General features: G+C 40.5%; 1 protein-coding gene across 3 annotated transcripts in view; it reads left to right on the top strand.

Moving 5' to 3' along the window:
- Positions 1–19,857, top strand: part of LOC134359283 (uncharacterized) — a 32,060-nt gene extending 12,203 nt beyond the window's left edge. For all 3 annotated transcript variants that reach the window (XM_063072258.1, XM_063072268.1, XM_063072278.1), the window contains 5 exons: positions 2,126–2,304; positions 5,266–5,432; positions 5,884–6,028; positions 13,460–13,599; positions 17,612–19,857. In XM_063072258.1, coding sequence (XP_062928328.1) covers positions 2,126–2,304; positions 5,266–5,432; positions 5,884–6,028; positions 13,460–13,599; positions 17,612–18,685 — 1,705 coding nt within the window. In that variant the 3' untranslated portion in view covers positions 18,686–19,857. The remainder of the gene's footprint in view (positions 1–2,125; positions 2,305–5,265; positions 5,433–5,883; positions 6,029–13,459; positions 13,600–17,611) is intronic.
- Positions 19,858–23,420: the final 3,563 nt, after the last annotated feature.

Genomic DNA, 23,420 nt, shown 5'->3' with positions numbered 1-23,420 from the left:
ATATCAGTATTAACTCATCATTATCTTTGATTGCGTTTGCCCCAGAACCAGCTGTCAGCTGTATTCGACAGTGAGAAATAAAACACATTACTATACTGGAAGAATCAAGATTTTAAAACTATTTGAAGTTAGGTTTGCAGCCAAAGAAAATCCAAGATTTGTTTTCACTGAAGATCAGAAACAGAAAGAGAAATGCCAGAGACACCAGTAGATCGGGCAGTGACTACAGGAAGGAAACCGCTGAGTGTCTTCATTATTTTCTGCTTTATAAGGAGATAAGACCGTAAGATATAGGAGCACAATTAGGCCATTTGGCCCATTAAGTCTGCTCCACCATTCCATCATGGCTGATTTACTAGCCCTCTCAACCCCATTCTTCTGCCTTCTCCCCGTAACCTTTCACACCCTGACTAATCAAGAACCTATTGAGCTCTGCTTTAAATACACTCAATGATATGGCCTCCATGGCTGTCTGTGGCAATGTTTGGCTAGTGAAGTTCCCCCTCATCTCTATTCTAAAGGGATTTCCTCTATTCTGAGGTTGTGCCCTCTGGGCCTAGACTCTCCCACTTTTGGAAACATCCTCTCCACATCCACTCTATTTAGGCTTTTCAGTATTTGATGGGTTTCAATGCGATCTCTCCTCATTCTTCAAAACTCCAGTGAGTACAGGCCCAGAGCTATTGAACTCTCCTCATATGTTAACCCTTCCTTTCCCAGAATCATTCTTGTAATCCTCCTCTGGAGCCCTGTTCAACATGTAGTGTACAATTGAGCATAGAGTAACTAACTATACAGTTTACAATTGACATACTTGTGTAAATTATAAATTTTGTTTATGGTCTTGGATTAATGACAATGTTCAGTGACTGCATTTGTCACAATTCCCTCTTTTGTTTCTGGAACTAGTTCAAGATTTTTTATTTCTCGATTATAATATAAAAAATCAAGGGAAAACCCCTTATGCTGATAATTGTTCCTTTTTTTCCTGAGTGTGTATTTGAAACAGAAATTGCAGGGTACAGACTAATATGCGTAAAGTGCTGGAAGAACTCAGCAGGTCAGGCAGCATCTATGGAAAGGAATCAACAGTTGACATTTCAGGCCGAGACCCTTCATCAGGACTGGAAAGGAAGGGGGAAGATGCCAGGATAGGAAGGCAGGGGAAGGGGAGGGCAGACTAGTTAGAAGGTGATAGGTGAAGTCAGGTGGGTGAGGGAAGGGAGATGAAGGTAAGGGGATGGAGAAGAAGGAATCTGATAGAGAGGACAGTGGACCATGGGAGAAAGGGAAGGAAAGGGTGCACTGGGGTGGGGGGGGGGAGGTGAAGGGCAGCTGGATTCATTTGAAAGGAATATTGGTCCATTCATTGCCTGCTCCAACATATGATAACAGTTTGATTTCATTCGTTAATCTTGCACTTTACATTTTCTTTAAGACACTCATCACCAGGACTCTGCCATTCATATTCTATATATTATTTGTTTACTTTTTTTTACTATTTGCATGATTTGTCCTCATTTGCATATTGGATGCTTGCTTGTCTTTGTTGTGTGTGGTTTTCCTTGGATTCTACTGTATTGTTTCTCCGGATACCTGCAAGAAGTTTAACCTCAAGGTTGTATATGGTACTGTATACTACTCTTAAAAAAATTACTTTCAACTTTGAACTTGACCACTTAAAAGAGAATTTATCAAGTGGCATGCTTTCTTTTCAAAGTACTTCTAGGATTCACTATCTTTTTATGTTGGGAATTCATTGAAAGTGAAGGCTTTTTTGAAGTGTGAAAAGAACACGATTCCTTAGACGTTTAAACTTTGGACTACTGTTGTCCTGATCCTGACTCAGCCCTTGTCTATCAGGCATCCCCATGCATACTTCTAACAAGCAATGTCCATCGTAATGACTTTATCCTCACCTACCACTTGATCCAGCCCCCATCAAATCTGGAGCAATTAAGTGAAGACAGCCATGACAATGAGCCTGTGTAAAGACGTTATAGGTTGTATGTACAGTAATTTCATTTGCAGATGACAAGAATATTCATAGTCCTCCTTTTACAGGGCAAGACTTTGCAAAGTTAGTGTTTGCTAAGAGCTTTAATTATGCATTTTTTAAAATCAGGTATGGAGAAAGAGATTGGAGGATCAAAACCGAATGCTGGAATATTACAAAAACATACTGTGACCTTTCAAATGAAACAGATGATTACAAAGAACATTATTATGCCAGGGTAAGGTCTGTTTCAGAAGCTGGCTTTTCAAATTGGATCAGAAGTGGAAGATTCAATCCGGAAATGGAAAGTAAGTGTATCATTTCACCCCTGCCCCAATGAATACAAATCATGAAAAACTGATGTGATGGTTTTATGTTTGTTTATATTAGAGAAGTATTTGTAGAGACTTTGAAATTGTTCCTTGAGCCCAGAGAAGAGGTTCACCAGGATATTGCCTGGATGAGAGAGTATTAAATACTGTGTAAGGAGATGATGGATAAACTTAAATTGCTTTCTCTGTAGCATCAGAAGCTGCGGGTTTCAGTCATGTATAAAACTGTGAGAGGGTTAGATAGTCAGAGTTATTTTCCCAGAATGGAAAAGGGTCAAACCTTTGGGTCAGAGCATAGGTTTAAGGCCAGACAAGTAAAGTTTAAGAGATTTATGAGCCTGGTTTTTGTTTCACAGAGAGTGATGGGTATGTGCAGGCGATGGAATTAGTTTGGATTGTCGTCATGGTCAGCACAGACATAAGCTGGAGGCCAAGTTCCTGTACTGCACTCTCCTCAACGGTCAATATCACATTCCAAGCCCTTTGTCTTTAAGGTTCCAAGGCCATTATAATAATATAGTCACATTAATTTTAAAGGCAAGCACAGGCACAGAGCCATCAAATGCTCCTCATTTGTTAACCATTTCATTCCCGGATCATTCTCGTGAACCTCCTCTGGGCCCTCTCCAATGCCTGAACGTCCTTTCTTAGATATGGGGCTCAAAACTGCTCACAAAACTCCATAGGTGGTTTGACCAATGCCTTATAAGTTCTGCAGCACATCCTTGCTTTCATATTCTAGTCTTCTTGAAATAAATGCTAACATTGCATTTGCCTTCCTTGCTACTGATTCAATCTGCAAGTTAACTTATAGGGAATCATGCACTGAGATTCCCAAGACCCTTTGCACATCCAATTTCTGAATTCTCTCTCCATTCAGGAAATATTCCATCTACAAAGTGCATGGCCATACACTTTCCTGAGCTGTATTCCTTTTGCCGCTTCCTTACCCATTCTCCCAATCAGTCCACGTCCTTCCGCAGGCTACCTACCTCCTCAACACTACTTGCGCCTCCACCAATCTTTGAATCATCCTCAAATTTGGCCACAAAGCCATCAATCCTGCAATCCCGATCACCTTGGCTACCTTGGATAACTCTTCTGCGTAGATACAGTTGCATGATTACTGGCAGAGGGTTTTGCACGTCCCACTGAGGATTTGGTTACAACTGAATAAAGGGTAATAAATCCATGCCCAATATTGATGAAGTAATCAATTAACTGTAGAAATACAGTACTCGGGATGTCTATTGCATAATTTCCTTAAAATTCAACGGCATTATATTTGGCTCATGAGAGAACTGCTGCTAAGGTAACATCTAGTGTCTACGTTCAGTAGAAATCTTCATAAATCTGTTTAACTCCAAAAAGCATTAATGATTTGACACTTGCCACTTTCTTTAAGCTTGATTCAATAAGCACTGATTTACAGATGAATGCTTGTGATGAGGCAAATGCTACTTTGATGTCAAAATATTTAAAACTGCTGTGAGTTCTCCTGTCCAAATAGTTTCCTCCCTGAGTCAACACCATCACACAGAGGGAATAGTTATTCATCTCAGTGTTTCTACTTGAGTACTATACGTAAATAGTGCATGTGTATTGGAAATAATTAACGAAAGCTTCCTAAGGTTGTCATATCGGGGGGGGGGGGGGGATGGTAGTGGGGATAAGTTCCCACTACCTATAAAGTGCTCCAAATGGTGTGCTTCTTTAACAGCCTCTGACAACCAAGTCCAACTCTTGCTCTTCACGTGTGGCGGCGGAATTGTTTCCATTGACAAGAGAAGGGGCAAAGGAAAGGGGCAAAGGAGAAGGAAAACTCTGATTTGAAACACCCACTGCCTTGCAGCTGTACCCACCCATGGGAAAGGCTTCAGAAGTAAACCCCAAGGAAGAAATCCGGAGTCGGAATCCCTAAGTCAGTTTGATGTTGTTTACAACTTCACTCTGGTAACCTCTGTGATGACGCTGGTGCCAAGCTGTATCAGTGCTTGCCCTTCCCCTGGACTACATCAGTGACGTGGAGAGGGGGAACCTGCTGCATGGGCAACAGCCGGTTCTTCAAATCTTCCCACCCACAGGACACAGTCCACCAGAGGCACAAACCCATGATCCCCTGGGATCGACAGCTGCCTACTAATGAAAGGCAAACACGTGGACCTCAAGAGTTCTTAACAAATTGCTCTGCAGCTTCAAAGCTGTCATTTTATCTTTGGTCAGTTACTCTAAGCCTGTGCTTAGAGTGCTAGGTTCACAGAGTTCCCTCGGTGAGAAGTTTGATTCAAATTTGGAAGTTGAGCACAACGTGTTATTCCATATTAACCACTGAGTACAAACAACAAAGGATAGATTTCTAACCCATTTTATTTATAGGGTTTTAATAGGAAACTAAATATTAGAAAAATCAAAGCATTAACGAATGAAAATTCATCATTACATAAAATTTAAGTCTTTGCAAAGGAAGCATATTGTCTTTTCTGGCTAGGCAAGATCAGTCATTAATTTTAACATTTTTTTGATTTTGATTTATTTCTGACAGAGTCAGAGTCAAACAGCCCAGAAACAGGCCCTTTGGCACATTGAGCCTGCACCAACCACCAACCACACACATACTAATCCAATGTTACCCTTAATGATGATTTTTCATGTTTGGAGTTTAATTGTAGTCATATCTCAGCCAATCCTTTTTTTTGTGCTTTAAACACAGTAAAACAGAAAGCAGAAAATGGAAATAATATGCTGGTTTCCTCTGACAACTTCTTGCCAAATTCATAGTTCTGAGGATAAAAATCCAGACTATCAATCTATTTCACAAATCAGGAAACAAACCAACAGGACTAATACTTTTCTTAGATTCTTACTTCAAGCATCTGTAACTGAGTTATGTCTAAATTGCAAATGTGTGCTTAGATTTAATTTTTGTTTGACTTTCAGCAAACTTCACTTCCCCAAAAGTAAAACTGGAAGCTGGGGTTTGTTCCATCTCAATCACATTGACACCCCCCAAAAAATGGCAAGATGTTCACTCTATTCCACTCACTCAGATTTTCCATGATTTAAAATTTGAAGTGCTTGTTATCGACAATAAGACCAATAAGTTGGTAAGAGAAATTTTTATTTTATGTTTTATGATAATGGTATTTTAATGGATCTGAATATTGGACAGAAATTGTATTACTGCTGCCTGGCCTACTGAGTTCCTCCAGCATTTTGCGTGTGTTGTTTGGATTTCCAGCATCTGCAGATTTTCTCCTGTTTGAGAAATCGTATAAAATCTGGTTAACACTGTGAGATCAAGAACAATGTGCTAACCATGAGAGACAGCCAATTTGTTCCACTCATCCTGTAGAAGGTGTTGATAACAATAGGAATCCAACAGGGATTATACACAGAGTTCTATTGCACAGGGGTAGCCACATGCACATGTAAATAATTAGTATACAAACTTTAAAGAAAAAATCATTGTTTCTTTGGGTAATCTGTATAATTAAGTTTGTGTAGAAATATTTACCATTTTTAAAACAATTATTATACATCTGATGCTTCTTTTAGAGTACTTTCTTCGAAAACGATAGGATTAAGACAGTAGATGGATTGGAACATGACACTACATATTGTGTAATTGCCTGGTCAGTGGAACATCCCACCGGTAGAAAAAGTGGTCCTTCTGAAATTCAATGTACAACAACACCTAAAGGTGAGAAACTATACAAATCAACCGGCTCAAGATTATTTATTATACTATATCATGTAAAATTGTTACATATTCAATCACAGAAATAATAGTTCACTGTGCCTAACTCTTCTAACTGTCTAACCCTGCCTTTTCCATTCTTTCCTTTAAGAAACATAGAAAACCTACAGCACAATACAGGCCCTTCAGCCCACAGAGTTGTGCCGAACATGTCCCTACCTTAGAAATTACTAGGCTTCTAGAAATTTCTAAGCTCCATGTACCTATCCAAAAGACTCTTAAAAGACCCTATCGTATCCGCCTCCACCACCGTTGCCAGTAGCCCATTCCATACACTCACCACTCTGCGTAAAAAAACTTACCCCTGACATCTCCTCTGTACCTACTCCCCTGCACCTTAAACCTGTGTCCTCTTGTGGCAACCATTTCAGCCCTGGGAAAAAGCCTCTGACTATCCACACAATCAATGCCTCTCATCATCTTATACACCTCTATCAGGTCACCTCTCATCCTCTGTCACTCCAAGGAGAAAAGGCCGAGTTCACTCAACCTATTCCCATAAGGCATGTTCCCCAATCCAGGCAACATCCTTGTAAATCTCCTCTGCACCCTTTATATGGCTTCCACATCCTTCCTATAGTGAGGCGACCAGAACTGAGCACAGTACTCCAAGTGTGGTCTGACCAGGGTTCTATGTAGCTGCAATATTAACTCTTGGCTCCTAAATTCAATTCCACAATTGATGAAGGCCAATACACCATACGCCTTCTTAACCACACAGTCAACCTGCGCAGCTGTTTTGAGCGTCCTATGGACTCGGACCCCAAGATCCTTTTGATCCTCCACACTGCCAAGAGTCTTACCATTACAGGTTTCCCCTGCCATCCGAAGGTAGAGCATTTCTATGAAATGGTTCGTAAACTGGAATGTCGTAAAGCGAAGAAGCAATTACCATTTATTTATTTATATGGGAAAATTTTGTGAGCGTTCGCAGACCCAAAAATAACCTACCAAATCATGCCAAATAACACATAAAACCTAAAATAACAGTAACATTTAGTAAAAACAGGGATGATATGATAAATACACAGCCTATATAAAGTAGAAATACTTTTCCACAATCATTGCCGGCATTGTTCTCCGTAGCGAAAATCTCACGCATGTGCTCTCGGCAGAAAATCTCACGCAAGCGCTGTTGGCAGAAACACTCTCTCCAGTAACCTTTAAGCTATGAAGCTGCCAAATCATACCAAATAACACGTAAAAATACACAGCCTATATAAAGTAGAAATAATGTATGTACAGTGTAGTATCACTTACCGGAATTCGGACAGCGCAGAGCACACTGATGATGGTGTGTTAGGCTGAGTTGTCACAGGTTGGGGTGGTGCAGTGGCCCCCACCCTGGGGGCAGCGAACATATACTGATCCACGAAGAATGCAGGGGTGCAGCGGTAGCCAGGAGGCACACAGCACATCTTTAAGAAAAAAGCCAAAATAAACATGCTAATTAATTAGGTGCCACCCGGCATGTAATTATTTAGCATGTTTATTTCGGTTTTTTTCTTAAAGATGTGCTGTGTGCCTCCTGGCTACCGCTGCATTCTCCACGAATCAGTATCTGTCTGCGGCCTGGGGGTTGGGGTGGTGGGACACTGGGGTGTCATCTCATCGTCGTCTGTTTCCATTAGGGTAGGAAGCTCATCTTCTATCTCTGCCTGCCTCGATGTCGAAGGTCGAGGTTTGTTGTCTGCTGTGGCTGATGTGGAAGGCTTGCTTGACTGCTGAGCCTCACACATTTTTTAGATCATACAGTTCTTTGTAAGCACTCAAACCATCCTGCAAATATGCCCTCAACCGACGTACTCTTCCAAAATTAAAGCCGTACTTTATCATTGTAGCGAAAATCTCACACAGTTGCTTCACATTCAGTTCCTGGATGACTTCACTTTCGCTACTGCATTCGGTTTCGATTGTTATCCTTTCCTCTTCCAATTGCATCAGCTCTTCATCTATCAGTTCTTGGTCATGAGATGCCAAAACCTCTTCAACATCATCTTCATCAACTTCCACAAGCCAAACTCACCTTGTCCTTACTTCGTTCACTACGATCGAAACGCTTAATTATGCCTAGTTTTACGTTAAGTGTAACACCCTTACGAGCTCTTTTAGGCTTTTCTGATACCTTAGAACTCATCTTGCAAACAGCTGCTCACAGACACGTGTTTAAGCAATGCCGGCTAGAATGTAGTTCCGAATCCGGGGGAGAGCGGCTGCACGGGGTGTGCAGCACGCCGCTTTTTATCGCGCCCTGCTTTTTTTATCGCGCCCTGCTTTTTTTATCGTGCACTGCTTTTTTTCACACGCCGCTTTTTCCGCGTGCTGCCTTTCTTCGCAACAGTGAAAACACCTTCTGTTAGCGAAAGTGGGGAACTAATATAGGTCTTTCGTAACAGTGAGGTTTCGTAAAGCGAATGTTCGAAAAGCGGGGGATACCTGTAATACTATATTCTGCCATCATATTTGACCTACCAAAATGAACCACATCAAACTTATCTGAGTTGACGTCCATCTGCCACTTCTCAGCCCAGTTTTGCATCCTATCAATGTCCCACTGTAACTTCTGACAGCCCTCCACATGATCCACAACACCTCCAACCTTTGTGTCATTGCAAACTTACTAACCCATCCATCCAGTTCATTTATAAAAATCACGAAGAGTAAGGGTCCTAGAACAGATCCCTGAGGCACACCACTGGTCACCGACCTCCATGCAGAATATGACCCATCTTCAGCCACTCTTTGCCTTCTGTGGACCTGCCAGTTCTGGATCCACAAAGCAATGCCCCCTTGGATCCCATGCCTCCTTACTTTCTCAATAAGCATTGCATGGGGTACCTTATCAAATGCCTTGCTGAAATTCATATACACTATATCTACTGCTCTACCTTCATCAAAGTGTTTAGTCACATCCTCAAAAAATTCAGTCAGGCTCGTAAGGCATGACCTGCCTTTGACAAAGCCATGCTGGCTATTCCTAATCATATTATGCCTTTCCAAATGTTCATAAATCCTGCCTCTCAGGATCTTCTCCATCAACTTACCAACCACTGAGATAAGACTCACTGGTCTATAATTTCCTGGGCTATCTCTACTCCCTTTCTTGAATAAAGGAACAACACCCACAACCCTCCAATCCTCTGGAACCTCTCCCGTCCCCATTGATGATGAAAAGATCATCACCAGAGGCTCAGCAATCTCCTTCCTCACCTCCCACAGTGGCCTGGGGTACATCTCATCCGGTCCCAGCAATTTATCCAACTTGATGCTTTCCAAAAGCTCCAGCACATCCTCTTTCTTAATATCTACATGTTCAAGCTTTTCAGTCTGCTGCAAGTTATCCCTACAATCATCAAGATCTTTTTCCATAGTGAATACTGAAGTAAAGTATTCATTAAGTACCTCCTCTATTTCCTCCAGTTCCATACACACTTTCCCACTGTCACACTTGATTGGTCCTATTCTCTCACGTCTTATCCTCTTGCTCTTCACATACTTGTAGAATGCCTTGGGGTTTTCCTTAATCCTGCCCACCAAGGCCTTCTCATGGCCCCTTCTGGCTCTCCTAATTTCCTCCTTAAGCTCCTTCCTGTTAGCCTTATAATCTTCTAGATCTCTAACATTACCTAGCTCTCTGAACCTTTTGTAAGCTTTTCTTTTCTTCTTGACTAGATTTATTACAGCCTTTGTACACCACGGTTCCTGTATCCTACCATAACTTCCCTGTCTCATTGGAATGTACCTATGCAGAACTCCACACAAATATCCCCTAAATATTTGCCACATTTCTCCCGTACTTTTCCCTGAGAACATCTGTTTCCAATTTAAGCCTCCAATTTCCTGCCTGATAGGCTCATAATTCCCCTTACTCCAATTAAATGCTTTTCTAACTTGTCTGTTCCTATCTCTCTCCGATGCTATTGTAAAGGAGATAGATGATCACTATCTCCAAAATGCTCTCCCACTGAGAGATCTGACACCTGACCAGGTTCATTTCCCAATACCAAATCAAGTACAGACCCTCCTCTTGTAGGCTTATCTACATATTGTGTCAAGAAACCTTCCTGAACACACCTAACAAACTCCACCCCATCTAAACCCCTTGCCCTAGGGAGATGCCGATTGATATTTGGGAAATTAAAATCTCCCATCACGACAACTCTGTTATTATTACACCTTTCCAGGATCTGTTTCCCAATCTGCTCCTCAATAACTCTGTTACTATTGGGCAGCCTATAAAAAACACCCAGTAGAGTTATTGACCCCTTCCTGTTCCTAACCTCCACCCACAGAGACTCCATAGACAATCCCTCCATGACTTTCTCCTTTTCTGCAGCCGTGACACTATCTCTGATCAGCAGTGCCACGCCCCCACCTCTTTTGCCTCCCTCCCTGTCCTTTCTGAAACATCTAAAACCTGGCACTTGAATTAACCATTCCTGTCCCTGAGCCATCCAAGTCTCTATAATGGCCATCGCATCATATCTCCAAGTACTGATCTACGCTCTAAGCTCATCCACTTTGTTCATAACACTCCTTGAGTTAAAATAGGCACATCTCAAACCTTCAGTCTGAGCACGTCCCTTCTCTATCACCTGCCTATCTTCCCTCTCACACTGTCTACAAGATTTCTCTATTTGTGAGCCAGCCTCCTCTTTCCCAGTCTCTTCAGTTCAGTTCCCACCCCCCAACAATTCTAGTTTAAACTCTCCCCAGTAGCCTTAGCAAATCTTCCCGCCAGGATATTGGTGCCCTCGGATTTAAGTGGAACCCATCCTTTTTGTACAGGACACACCTGCCCCAGAAGAGCTCCCAATGATCCAGAAATCTGAATCCCTGCCCCTTGATCCAATCCCTCAGCCATACATTTATCCTCCACCTCATTCTATTCCTATTCTCACTGTTGCGTGGCACAGGCAGTAATCCCAAGATTACTGCCTTTGCTGTCTTGTTTCTCAACTTCCTTCCTAACTCCCTATAGACTTTTTTCAGGACCTCTTCCCTTTTCCTACCTATGTCATTGGTACCAGTATGTACCATGACCTCTGGCTGTTCTTCCTCCCACTGCAGGATATCTTGGACGCGATCTGAAACATCCCGGACCCTGGCACCTGGGATGCAAACTACCATCCGAGTCTCTTTCCTGAATCCACAGAATCGCCTGTCTGACCCCCTAACTATAGAGTTCCCTATCACTGCTGCCATCCTCTTCCTTTCCCTACCCTTCTGAGCCACAGGGCCAGACTCTGTGCCAGAGGCACAGTCACTGTTGCTTCCACCAGGTGGGCTGTTCCCTCCCCCAACAATACTCAAACAGGAGTACTTATTGTCAAGGGGTACAGCCACTGGGGTACTCTCTGGTACCTGAATTTTCCCCTTCCTCCTCCTGACTGTGACCCACTTGTCTGTCTCCCGTGGCCCCAGTATAACCACCCACCTATAACTCCTTCTATCACCTCCTCGCTCTCCCTGACCAAGCGAAGGTCATCGAGCTGCATCTCCAGTTCCCTAACTCGGTCTCTTAGGAGCTGCAGCTCGACACACCTGGTGCAGATATGGCCGTCCAGGAGGCTGGAAGACTCCAGGACCTCCCACATCTGACACCGAGCACAGAAAACTGGCCTCATACTCATATTACTTCCTTTCCGCAATTAACACAGGTAAACCTACCTTGCCACTTCCCGTTACTGCCTAAGCCCATTGAGCCAAAGCCCTATCACTCTGCTGCCCGCTGGATATGGCGGTCTTATTTTTTAAACCTTTCGTGCTCTACTGGCTGACGTCACACGCCTGAGCAGTCTCGCCTCTCTTTTACCCCGAGTAGAAGAAAACTCCCTTCGCTCTGAAAAATCAGCTGTTCACTCGCAGCCTTCTTGCTCCGAATCAAAATTTACTTTGAAGTAAATAGATTTACTTTAAAGGGACGAACTGTCTTTTACATTAAATCATTCTGTATTCTAATAATCCACTGCAGGTACATATTTTTCAAGTTTGCCTTATTCTTCAGTAACGCTGAGGCTTTGCCAATTTGTTACTGCCACTCATTGCCCAGAAGATGTTGATAACAAAAGGAGTCCAGCAAGGGTTGTGCACAGAGTTCCATTGCACTGGGGTAGCTGAGGGATTGAGGTAGTTGAGAGAGTGATCAGAGGCATTGATCATGTGGGTGGTCAGAGGCTTTTTGCCAGGGCTGAAATGGCTAACACAAGGCGGCACAATTTTAAGGCGCTTGGAGGTGGGTACAGAGGGTAAGTTTTTTACGCAGAGAGTGGTGAGTGCATGGAATGGGCTGCCGGCAACGGTGGTGGAGGCAGATGTGATAGGGTCTTTTAAGAGACTCCTGGATAGGTACATGGAGCTTAGAAAAATACAGGGCTATGGGTAACCCTAGGTAATTTCTAAAGTAAGTACATGTTTGGCACAGCATTGTGGGTCAAAGGGCCTGTATTGTGCTGTAGGTTTTCTATATTTCTATCAAATATTACATTTTTAAGCAATTATGAAAAGCTTTTAATCATATATTGATTTTATCTATTTCTGCACCAACCCTGCAACTCATATTCTTTAGTGTCATTCAAGTGAGTTATCACAATATCTTTTCCATTGGTCTGCTTCCAGATATGGTTTGCACAAATTAATTGTTCATTATTATGTTATAAAGAACTCTGTCTCATTTTGGAATCTTTTCAATCTTGCCTCTAAACTTCTGCCCCGTGGATTTTCATATTTTTTCATTGTTATGTTTCATTTCGGGTAAAATCAAATTTCAATGACATACCTGGAGAAATATTACATGATAGAATTGCTAAGTCTTGGGACGTGGCCTCCCCTTCCCAGGAACAGAAACAGATAAAATATCTACTTTGTGAAACTTCTATTCAGTTTACATGCAAGATTCTAAGTTTCCAATTATCTGTCACTTTGTCACCAAAAAAACTTTAATTCTCAATTTCACATCGACCGCTAACTTTCCGCCTGTTACCACTTTCAATAACTCAATGTCAGTGGAGCAACAGCTCTTTATTTCCTGACAAGGCACATAAGCCTTCAAGACTCAGCATTCAGCTCAACCATTTCAGATATTGCTCGTGTTCTTACTTTCATTCGATCAATTGTTCATTTCTGTACCTGTTTCACTTTGCATCATCGTCCCTATTGTTATTTAATCTTTATTGACTTGGACCTTCCCACTTGTTCAGCCTCTCATTTTTCCCTTTCTGGGGTTTTATTTCCAATCTTTCCCAGTTCAGGTATAAAGCCTCATTTGTAAATAATAAATCTGTCCTTTTCACCTGCATGACCCACTGAGCATTTATACTTTTTATGAATTTAATTGTGCATTTTCATTATATCTTTCTTTTCTTTATTTGACAGATCCATCAAAACAAATGGTAAAAATTATTCTGCTAGGATGTGTTTTGCCGATCTTCTTCTTTATTCTTTTGTTCACTTCGGTGTGCTGTTTTATGTACAACTACATAAATGCCAGTGATCAGAAGCAACCCATAAACCTGGTAAGGAGTTTCTGACAGTTGCAACATAACTGTTGTTACAAGTCCTATAAAAATGAACCGTCTTTGTAGGGCTCATAACAACAGTTGCATTGTTTTTGTGTATGTTTTGTGTAACAGTTTACGTGTAGCAACAAGCATATAAGTAACCTGTTCACCGCAGATTTAACAGAACAGTTAATGCTGCATTTATTTACAGTGCTCTTAATCCAATTAAGTATATAATATTTTACCTATTTGACAATAACATTTACAGACAAGGGGATGTGCAACAACTGTATATTATGTAAAAGGTAGATTAGAATTAGACATACAGAAATTTTTTTTCAAAGGTAGGAAGAAAAACATGTAGAGCACAGTGTTTAAAAGGGAAACACGGTGGCATTTCAAGTACAACGTGGAAAATGCTAGGTTATTCATTTTCAAGGGAAGAGTGGCAGAAACAACATTTTTTGAAATGATGAGGAACTAGTAAATATTTTGCGTGCAGAGAGATCTGGGTGTGGTGGTACAGGAAGTTCTAGGAAGTAACAGGTGCAGCACGCAAATTGGGGTAGAGATGTTAGGTTGCACTTTATTGCAAGGGAATGAGAATGCAAATGTAAGAAAGCACTGTGGAATTTGGATAGAGCTTTTATGAGACCTTGCCCAAGGTCCCTTGTGCTGGGATGCTCCATCAGCTCATAGGAACCCCTGGCTCTTGATTAATCCAAAATAGAGAAGGAGCATCTGAAAAGGTACGAGAACCTTGAGTCATTTTTTTCAGCAGCATGCCAAAAAAAAACAGTTTAAAGCAGCAAAGAAGCTCACCACATTGCAGGCACTTTGTCAAATATTGTCAGTTGCTTCCTTCAGTTAGCTTCCTTAAGGCGTGATATTCACTGATGAAGGCGTGATATTCACTGATGAAGGCATGATATTCACTGATGAAGACGTGATATTCACTGATGAAGGCGTGATATTCACTGATGAAGGTGTGATATTCACTGATGAAGGCATGATATTCACTGATGAAGGCGTGATATTCACTGATGAAGACGTGATATTCACTGATGAAGATGTGATATTCACTGATGAAGGCATGATATTCACTGATGAAGACGTGATATTCACTGATGAAGACGTGATATTCACTGATGAAGACGTGGTATTCACTGATGAAGACGTGGTATTCACTGATGAAGATGTGGTATTCAATGATGAAGGTGTGATACCCTCTGATGAAGGTGTGATACTCTCTGATGGTTGAACAATATTCATTTCTATTCACGGTTCTTCAGCAAATAGATAGTACTCAGATATGGCCTAGTAACTGGCAAGTAATATAGTACACATGATGTGTGCCAGACGATGATCATCTCCAATAATAGAGAGTTTAACCATCTACTTTTGATATTCAATGCCATTATCATCATCAAGTCCCCCGGCATTAATACCCTGAGGTTCATGATCTACTGGAAATGCACGTGAACCAGACTCACAGGTAGAGTGGTGACAGGAGCAGGTGAGAGGCTAGACATCCTGTGGCAAGTGGCTCTTCTCTTGATGACGCCAAATCTTTCCACTGTTTACAAGGCAGAAGTTAGGAGCACGTTGGAATGCTTGCCCCTTGCATGAATTAAGTGAGGCTGCAACAACACTCAGGGAGCTCAATACCGTCCAGGACAAAGTGATCTGCTTAACTGCTATTCAATCCACATCCACCACTGCAGTCTCACAATGAAGGTGGCCAGAAGTGCAACTGAAGTAGCAGAAGAATGGGTTTCCCAAATTAGTTTGATTCTCTGGCTCAACATGATGAGGCAAGCACTCACAGTACTCCACCGAACGGGGCTCGCGGCACCCCGAGTGCCTCACCAGCCCTTTTGAGGGAACAGTTAAGAGTCAGCCATGCTGCTGTGATTTTGGAATTATGGTCAAGGCAGACGTGATAAGATTAACAGATTCCTAGAGGATATTAGTGATTCATGGTCAGTACTATTGATGTTAATTAAAATTCCCCTGTTACCTTGCAGGGATTTGAAATTGCCTCTAAATCATTCATTCAGATTTCTGGATTACATTAAACTCTGTGAACAATTGCCGTTCACAAACAAGAGAAAATCTGCAGATGCTAGAAATCCAAGCAGCACACACAGCAGGCCAGACAGCATCTGTGGAAAAGAGCACAGTCGACATTTTGGCCCAAAACCTTTCAGCAGGACTGGAGAAAAAAAGGATGAGGAGTAGATTCAAAAGGTGGGGGGAGGGGAGAGAGAAACACCAGGTGACAGGTGAAACTGGGAGGGGGAGGGGTGAAGTAAAGAGCTGGGAAGTTGATTGGTGAAAGAAATACAGGGCTGGAGAAGGGGGAATCTGAAAGGAGAGGACAGAAGGCCATGGAATAAAGAAAAAGGGGGAGGAGGACCAGAGGGAGGCGATGGGCAGGCAGACATAAGGTGAGAGGGAAAAGGGGATGGGGAATGGTGATGGAATCACTCCCTATGCAACTCCCTTGCCCATTTGTCCCTCCCCAGTGATCTCGGTCCTGGCACTTACCCTTGCAAGCAGAAAAAGTGCTACACTCACCCCTGCACATCCTCCTTCACTACCATTCAAGGCCCTAAACAGTCCTTCCAGCAAAGAATGGAATGATGGTGTTGGATGGGTCAAATTTAACCTGTTCGTTAAGCCAAAGACTAACATGAGCAGTTTCATCTCCACCTGATAGTGTAACCATATTATCCTCCTTCCAAGGAAGATGGTATAGATGAAGAGCTGCAGAAGATGGCTATATCAGCATATATGTCTGCACACAGTGCTTTTGTTCTCACTATCAGCAGCGGAAACCGATCAATTCCAGTCAATATATGCACTCATGCACTTTTAATTTCTCCACACTCCACATCAAACTTCCCAGTCTTGTTGAATACAATTTAGGATTTAATGCATGGGAATTCTCTCAGCAGTTGTATGGAATTGGGAGTTCTTGCCTAAAGCTGCAACAAATGTGAATGAGGAATAAATTGTTGTGGTGAAGGAGAGTCATGGCAGGAATTTATGAAGTAACGGTAGAAACCACAGCACGAACTATGGGTGAGGGGAAAAGGGAGTTCTATTTTGAACAGTTAGGAAGAAATGGAGGAGGATCTTAACACTTGAACAACCGTCAAAATGCATTTCTAATCATTCATATCTATAAGTTCTTTTTCCAAAAACAATGAACAAGTATTGCAAAATAAAGTACTTTAAATGCTCTTGCAATTAAAAAAAAAAGTAACTTATTCTTACGGTAGTTCCCTGTGGTCATTCTCCTCTTTCTAAATAAATGAGGAAGCATTCCTGTGCCAGTCTGGACCTGACACAGTGTGAAAAAAACTAAAAGGCCACAAGTGCTGGAAATCTGAAATAAAAGCAGAAAATGGAGCAGATCAGATAGCAACTGTGGAAAGTGAATCAGAGTGAATGTTTCAGATCAAAATTTCTTCATCAGAATACATTTGCCATCAAAGGAATATGAAACAATATTTTACACCTCTATAAAATTTTATGACTATTATCAAAATTTTGGTTCATGCAGCAAATGTATTTTCTTCTTCACAATCTTGATTTAAAAGATTCAAATGCTTGGAGTCACTTTGGAAATAGCCCACATTTTTCTATCAATACCTCCATCTATGGGACACTGTGGGCTGCACGTCCATTAATATTTGATCTGTTGACTAGGTGAATGAAACTTGTATGGAAGGACACAAAGAAAAAAATCGTGGCCATTGTTCAGTCATAAAAGTTCTATTCTTCTATTTCTGTTTAAGAATTATTTATTAATATGGACTTGCAGATGTTTTTCCTCAGAAGAACTTCCAGCAGGTGTTTTAAATCCCAGAGAGCTTGTATAACTATGACTCGATGACTTGAGAGAACTGACAACACAATTTCATTTAATTGATGATGAACAATGTTCATGAAGCAATAAATAATTGAACACTAAGTGCTTCATTTGAAGCCACTAATGCTTTTATGCTTTTTTCCCCAGCTACAACGAGATTGCCCATCGACAAAGGCTTTCCTGTTTTTGTTGCCTGAATCATTGACCATTAATGTTATGGTTCTGGAAAATGGTGGCAACAGAGCATCGCTGCACAATTGTCGGGATGCTGATGACTTCAGAATTCCTCTAACAAAGCAGTTTAGCAATGAGTCTGCTAACAAATGGAAAATCACTCCCTTGGCAACCGAAGATGAAAAAGATGTTTACAGGTCCCAAATCATTGGATCTTCAACAACAGAAAACCATCCAGGTGGCAAAGAGAGTGTTGTGCCCATGTCTGATCAGTCCAAGCAAAGCGGTCTCTCAAATGAAAAGAAAATCTCGCAAGGAGACATTGCAATGGAGAACATCAGTTGTTCTCAGCAGCTGCAGAACATTGATCGGCTAAGTGAATCCCTACAATCAGGGTACAAATCTCAAATGCCATCACCGCTTCTAATCAACGTGGAGGCTCAGGACCATGTTGAGTATGGGTTTCTCACAATAGATACACGTCTGAACCCAAAATATGAAACAATCCTCCATTCACCAAGTGGGGAGGCTGAGAGCCCACAGGAGATGAATTACCTGTCACAACCTCTTGTCCATGACCTGAACATGAGGACCACAGGGAACGACATTGACTGGGCTAAAGTTGGATCTTACAAAGCTCAGCATGGAAGAACTTGTCTGTCAAAAATGCCACTGGATCAAGAACACTGTAACTTGCAGTCGCAGTTTCAACGACAGCCAGCTGGAAAGCCTCCAGTGCATGTTGGTGAGCATTGTCCCATTGTATTAGATACAAACAGACTGAATCAAAAACACCAGAAAGAGGTGGAGGAGCCAGATTTGACAGCATTGGACTGGAGCCTCAATAATTGCAAACTGACCTTATCTGCATTATGTGTTAGGAGAGACTCGGAGGAAAGTGGTTCCCTGTCAGAAACTATAGAGCAACAGAGTGATCTTCTGTCCTCTGTCTGTGCAGAAGCTTTTCCAGATGTGTCTTTAAAAACTGAAGAAGAAACCTGTTTATCAAGTTTCCAGGAACACTGGGGACTGTGCATACAAGTATAGTTATGTGTACACAAGAGCCACGAGTATTTCCTGCAACATATGGCATTGCTCTATACTTCCTCTATGTCCTGTTGTTTGTCATTCACTGCTTTATCTAACTTCTTTGGCCGAAAGAGTACCCAAGCAGTTTTCTCCTTAGCCTCTTTCTCCCCTTAGGTGAGTCCTGGGACACGTGAGACACCAGGAGTCAGGAACCTGGTGGCTCATGGGAAAGAGGATGCAATGTAAATTGTCACAACTGCTGGAAAGCAGAGATGAAGTCTGTAAATTTGAGCTTTTTTTCCCTATTACATTTCATTCCTGGTGCTTTTAATGTCAATGCTAACCCAAACATAATGGAAATGTGTATAGCCATTACCTCTCTCCTTGATACACTGTCCAAGACGGGAGCTTTGATATTGGAATACATAAGCTGAATCACCATCATCACCAGTAACTAACATTTTACCCAGACATAAATGCAAAGCAACAGAAAGATAACCACAATCCATTAAAATGGAAATGTTTAGTTGTCAATTAGCAGCACTGCCAACATCAGGCAAAGCCAAAATGAGAGCCTTGGAGGAAACTCTTCGGCATAGAAATATCATGAAGTTCACTGGAAGCAGAATATGGAAGGAGATCAGGCAATACACTCCTTCCAGTGTCAAGTTATTTTAAATAGGGCATGATCCATAGAGCAGAATAAATGGCTTCAGAAATAAGAAAGCATTAAGGTAGTTCCAATGTAAGAAAACAGGGAAACAGGACAAAAGTAAAATTGATGGAAATGTGCCACTGTAAGATGCTCTAGATGCTAGTGCCCCTCCTCCTTTAACTTGAACAACCTCTAATTATAAGATGTTGGAAGGGAGTCGGGTTAAGCTGTAGAGGACTGGAGTTTAACCTTCGTACACTTGCACTGGGGAAACAGCATCCAAGGAGTTTTTGCTTACTGCCTTTATGAAGGAGAGAATATTTTCCGTTTTCAATCTTGAAAATCAATCATACATTATAATACGGAGTTAGACCAATATGTCACACAAATGGACAGTGTCAATATTAACAATGCATCACATTAAAGCTATTGAAAAGTATTTTTATATGTGCAGAATATTTTAGGTTTTATATTTTGTAAGCTGTTTTTGAAATTGATTCAATCGTAAAAACATTTATTAAAAAATGATGCTACTTATGATGTGTGTTAAATTTTAAACAAATCTCTGTGTCACAATTGAATGGTTCACCACACATAGCAAAACACTTAATGTTCAGCACAAACTACATTGGTACAGCTCTTAAAACAACAGTCCTTCCATTTCGCTTATCCTTAAAAAGAATAAGGATCCAACTCAATGCTCTTCTTATAGACCAATTTTTTTACTTAATGTTGATACTAAGATCCTATCTAAAGTTTTGGCCCATAGGATTGAAAATATTTTACCATCTGTCATTTCTGATAACCAAACTGGATTTATCAAAAATCGATATTCTCACTTTAATATTTGTCAGTTATTAAATGTTATTTATTCTCCTTCTAACATGATATCGGAATGTATGGTATCCCTCGATGCTGAGAAAGCTTTCGACAGAGTTGAATGGAATTATTTATTTAAAACTTTAGAAAAATTCAACTTTGGACCCGTTTTCATTCAATGGATTAAATTACTTTATTTAGCTCCTTCCGCTAGGGTTATCACCAATTCTCATAATTCCAAACCATTTAAGATTCAACGTGGCACTAGACAAGGCTGTCCGTTGAGCTCTTTGCTTTTTGATCTGGCCTTAGAACCTTTAGCCCTTGCCTTTTGAGAATCTAATGATATCACCGGTATTTTAAGGGGAGACACTATTCGCAAAGTCCTACTGTACGCTGATGATCTGCTGCTATTTATTTCTAATGCTGAGACTTTGTTACCCCATGCGCTTTCTTTACTCTCCTGTTTTAGCCAGTTCTCAGGTTATAAATTAAACTTACATAAAAGTGAACTTTTCCCTTTGTAATTTGATACCAACAAATTCTAACGTTCCTTTTAAAATTGTAAGAAACCAATTTACCTACTTAGGTGTAACTATTACTAAAAATTATAAGAGTCAATTTAAAGAAAATTTTCTTACCCTATCGAATCACGCAAAAAGGATACTATCAAATTGGTCGCCTCTTTCGTTACCGCTGATTGGCCGAATTAACTCTATCATAATTAATATATTACCTAAATTTATATATCTTTTTCAGGCATTGCCTGTTTTTATTCTCAAATTTTTCTTTGATTCTCTTGATCCTATAATATCTTCTTGTATATGGAAGAATAAGCATTCCAGATTAAATAAAATTCATCTTCAGAAAGATAAAAAGAATGAAGGATTAGCCTTACCAAACTTTAGAATTTATTATTGGGCAGTTAATGTAAGAAATCTTACATTTTGGTTATATTACATTAATCGTGAGGATTGCCTGACGTGGGTTTTTTTAGAAGCTAATTCTGCTAATAAATTTTCTATTATTTCTCTTCTTGGATCCTCACTTCCTTTGTCTCTGAGTAAGTTAACTGATAATCTGGTAGTTAAACACACTGTGAGGATTTGGATACAATTCCGAAAATATTTTGGCTTATTGAGATTTTCTCTTTCGGGTCCCATTCCTTTTTTTCTTTACTACTCAGCTTCTGTCTTGGTAGTGGGTTAGATTTTTTAATATAATAAAAATACTATATTCAAATATTACGAATTAATTAATCTATATGAATATAGGGTAAGGAGTCTTTATATGCGATTTAGTATAATGTATTGATATATTTTTTTCTTGTACTCTGTATTCTTATATGTAAAATTAATAACAAAAATGCTGGAAAGAGAAAAACAACAGTCCAGAATTTTTCCTGGGCGCAAGGAATTCCAAGATACAACTAAGATTGTTTTCAGGTTAAAAATAAGTGTTGAGTACATTGAATGTTAGACATTTACTATTTTATATGAAAGAAGCACTTAACCTTTCCATTTTAAATAGATTCTGTTTTGAATAAGTTCTGAAAGGAGGAACGTCATATAAATAATATAAATATTCAACTTCTAAAACCACTAATAACAGCATTTGCCTGTTGCATTTCACAACACTAGTAATGGAGTGATATATGGCTAGGATGCTGGAGTCCTCTCTTCCGTTTTGAGCCTTTGGATATTTAAAGTATACCAGAAAGAACAAACCAAAATAATAATCTGAAAGGCAGCATCTTGAACAATAAGCACTCCCTTGGTCCTGTACTGAAGGGAGAACCTTGGTTAAATGAGATCTGCATTCAACATGTCACAGAAAGCAATAGTTACCCACTGAAAGCCAGAGTCTGTGGGAAGTGCTGCAAATCCATTTGCAGAGATACCATTTAACAGAAAGGTAAACAACAAAAAATAAGTTACTAACATAATAGACCACATTTAGCAAAATTGGAATTTAAAAATAAAATCTGATAATCATTTAATGTCTGAAGTAGATATGGCAATCAGAGAGAAAGCCCTTCATCAGAACAGCAATGTTTAGTAATAATTAACAGAGTGAAATGTTTAAAGCAGAACCTGTACTGAACTGAATTCCTCTGGAGCCACTTTGATGAATTCATTGGAACTGATAAAAAAAAAATGAACTTTGATCAGGAAAACTGCTTTTATAAACACAGAAGTCAGCAGATGCTAGAAGTCTTGAGCAACACGTACAAAATGCTGGAGGACAGGCACGTTGATGGAGGGGAGTGAAAGTCAAAGTTTTGGGTCGAGACCCCTCATCCCGGTGAAGTGTCTCAGCCTGAATTGCTGACTGTTTATTCCCCTCCCATACATGTGCCTGACCTGCTGTGTTCCTCCAGAATTTTGTGTGAACTGCTTTTATTTTGCTTTATTCTTGTGTATTCCACTTTATATTTGCCTAAGGCTAGAAGTACGTGAAACATTTTTATATCTTAAGCATTTGTTCAGTGTTTGAGGTGGCTGGTAATGTGTGTTTTTCTTGACAGGTGCAGACACAATGAACTGTATTGTGTCCTTTCTTGCAAACCTTTGAGTCAGAATGAAAATTTGATAATATATTGAAGCATGCAATTCAATGCGAGTTAATTGTTATGTACAAATGTTCTGATGTTAGTGATGTCAGTCTCAAACATCACAATTATTTTTGTGATATATTTGACGCTTGTGGGCCGAAGGGCCTATATTGTGCTGTAGGTTTTCTATGTTTCTATGTTTCTATATGCCTTTTCTGCACTTTGAAAAAGAAAGAAATGACATATTGGTTATAGAATCAAAACCAGTGAGGAAAATTTTGAAACTAACATATTTTGGAGAGCAAAATCACAAATGAAACCTGAGTGGATCCCTACTGTTTAGGCAGTGCCTTGAGTTTGAGAATGACTTGCTTCAGCTCCAGGTTTGAGGGCTTTGAGGTGCTGATGGGACCTGCAGCAGGCAGGTGGGGTTTGGTGGGGCAGTATTGAGGGAATGTGCTTCATCTGCAGTTACTCTGGGTTTCTGTTTACTCCTATACAAGGATCACCATCTCTCAGTTTCTTCTCAAATGTTCCTTCCCTCTTCGAGCTGACAATAATCAGGGATCCCTAGGAGTTAAAGAGGCTTTGAACAAATCCTTGAATTGTTTCCTCTCTCCAGCTAATAACCATGTCCTATGACAGAGATTGGGATAGGGAGTCTGTATCAGAGTGTTTAGCTCATGAAATACAATTACAGTCTGAAGCTGGGTGTGTTGGCAAAA

The sequence above is a fragment of the Mobula hypostoma genome, chromosome 2, assembly GCF_963921235.1.
Source record: "Mobula hypostoma chromosome 2, sMobHyp1.1, whole genome shotgun sequence".
Lineage (NCBI taxonomy): Eukaryota > Metazoa > Chordata > Chondrichthyes > Myliobatiformes > Myliobatidae > Mobula > Mobula hypostoma.
This window is presented reverse-complemented; position numbering and strand designations above follow the sequence as displayed.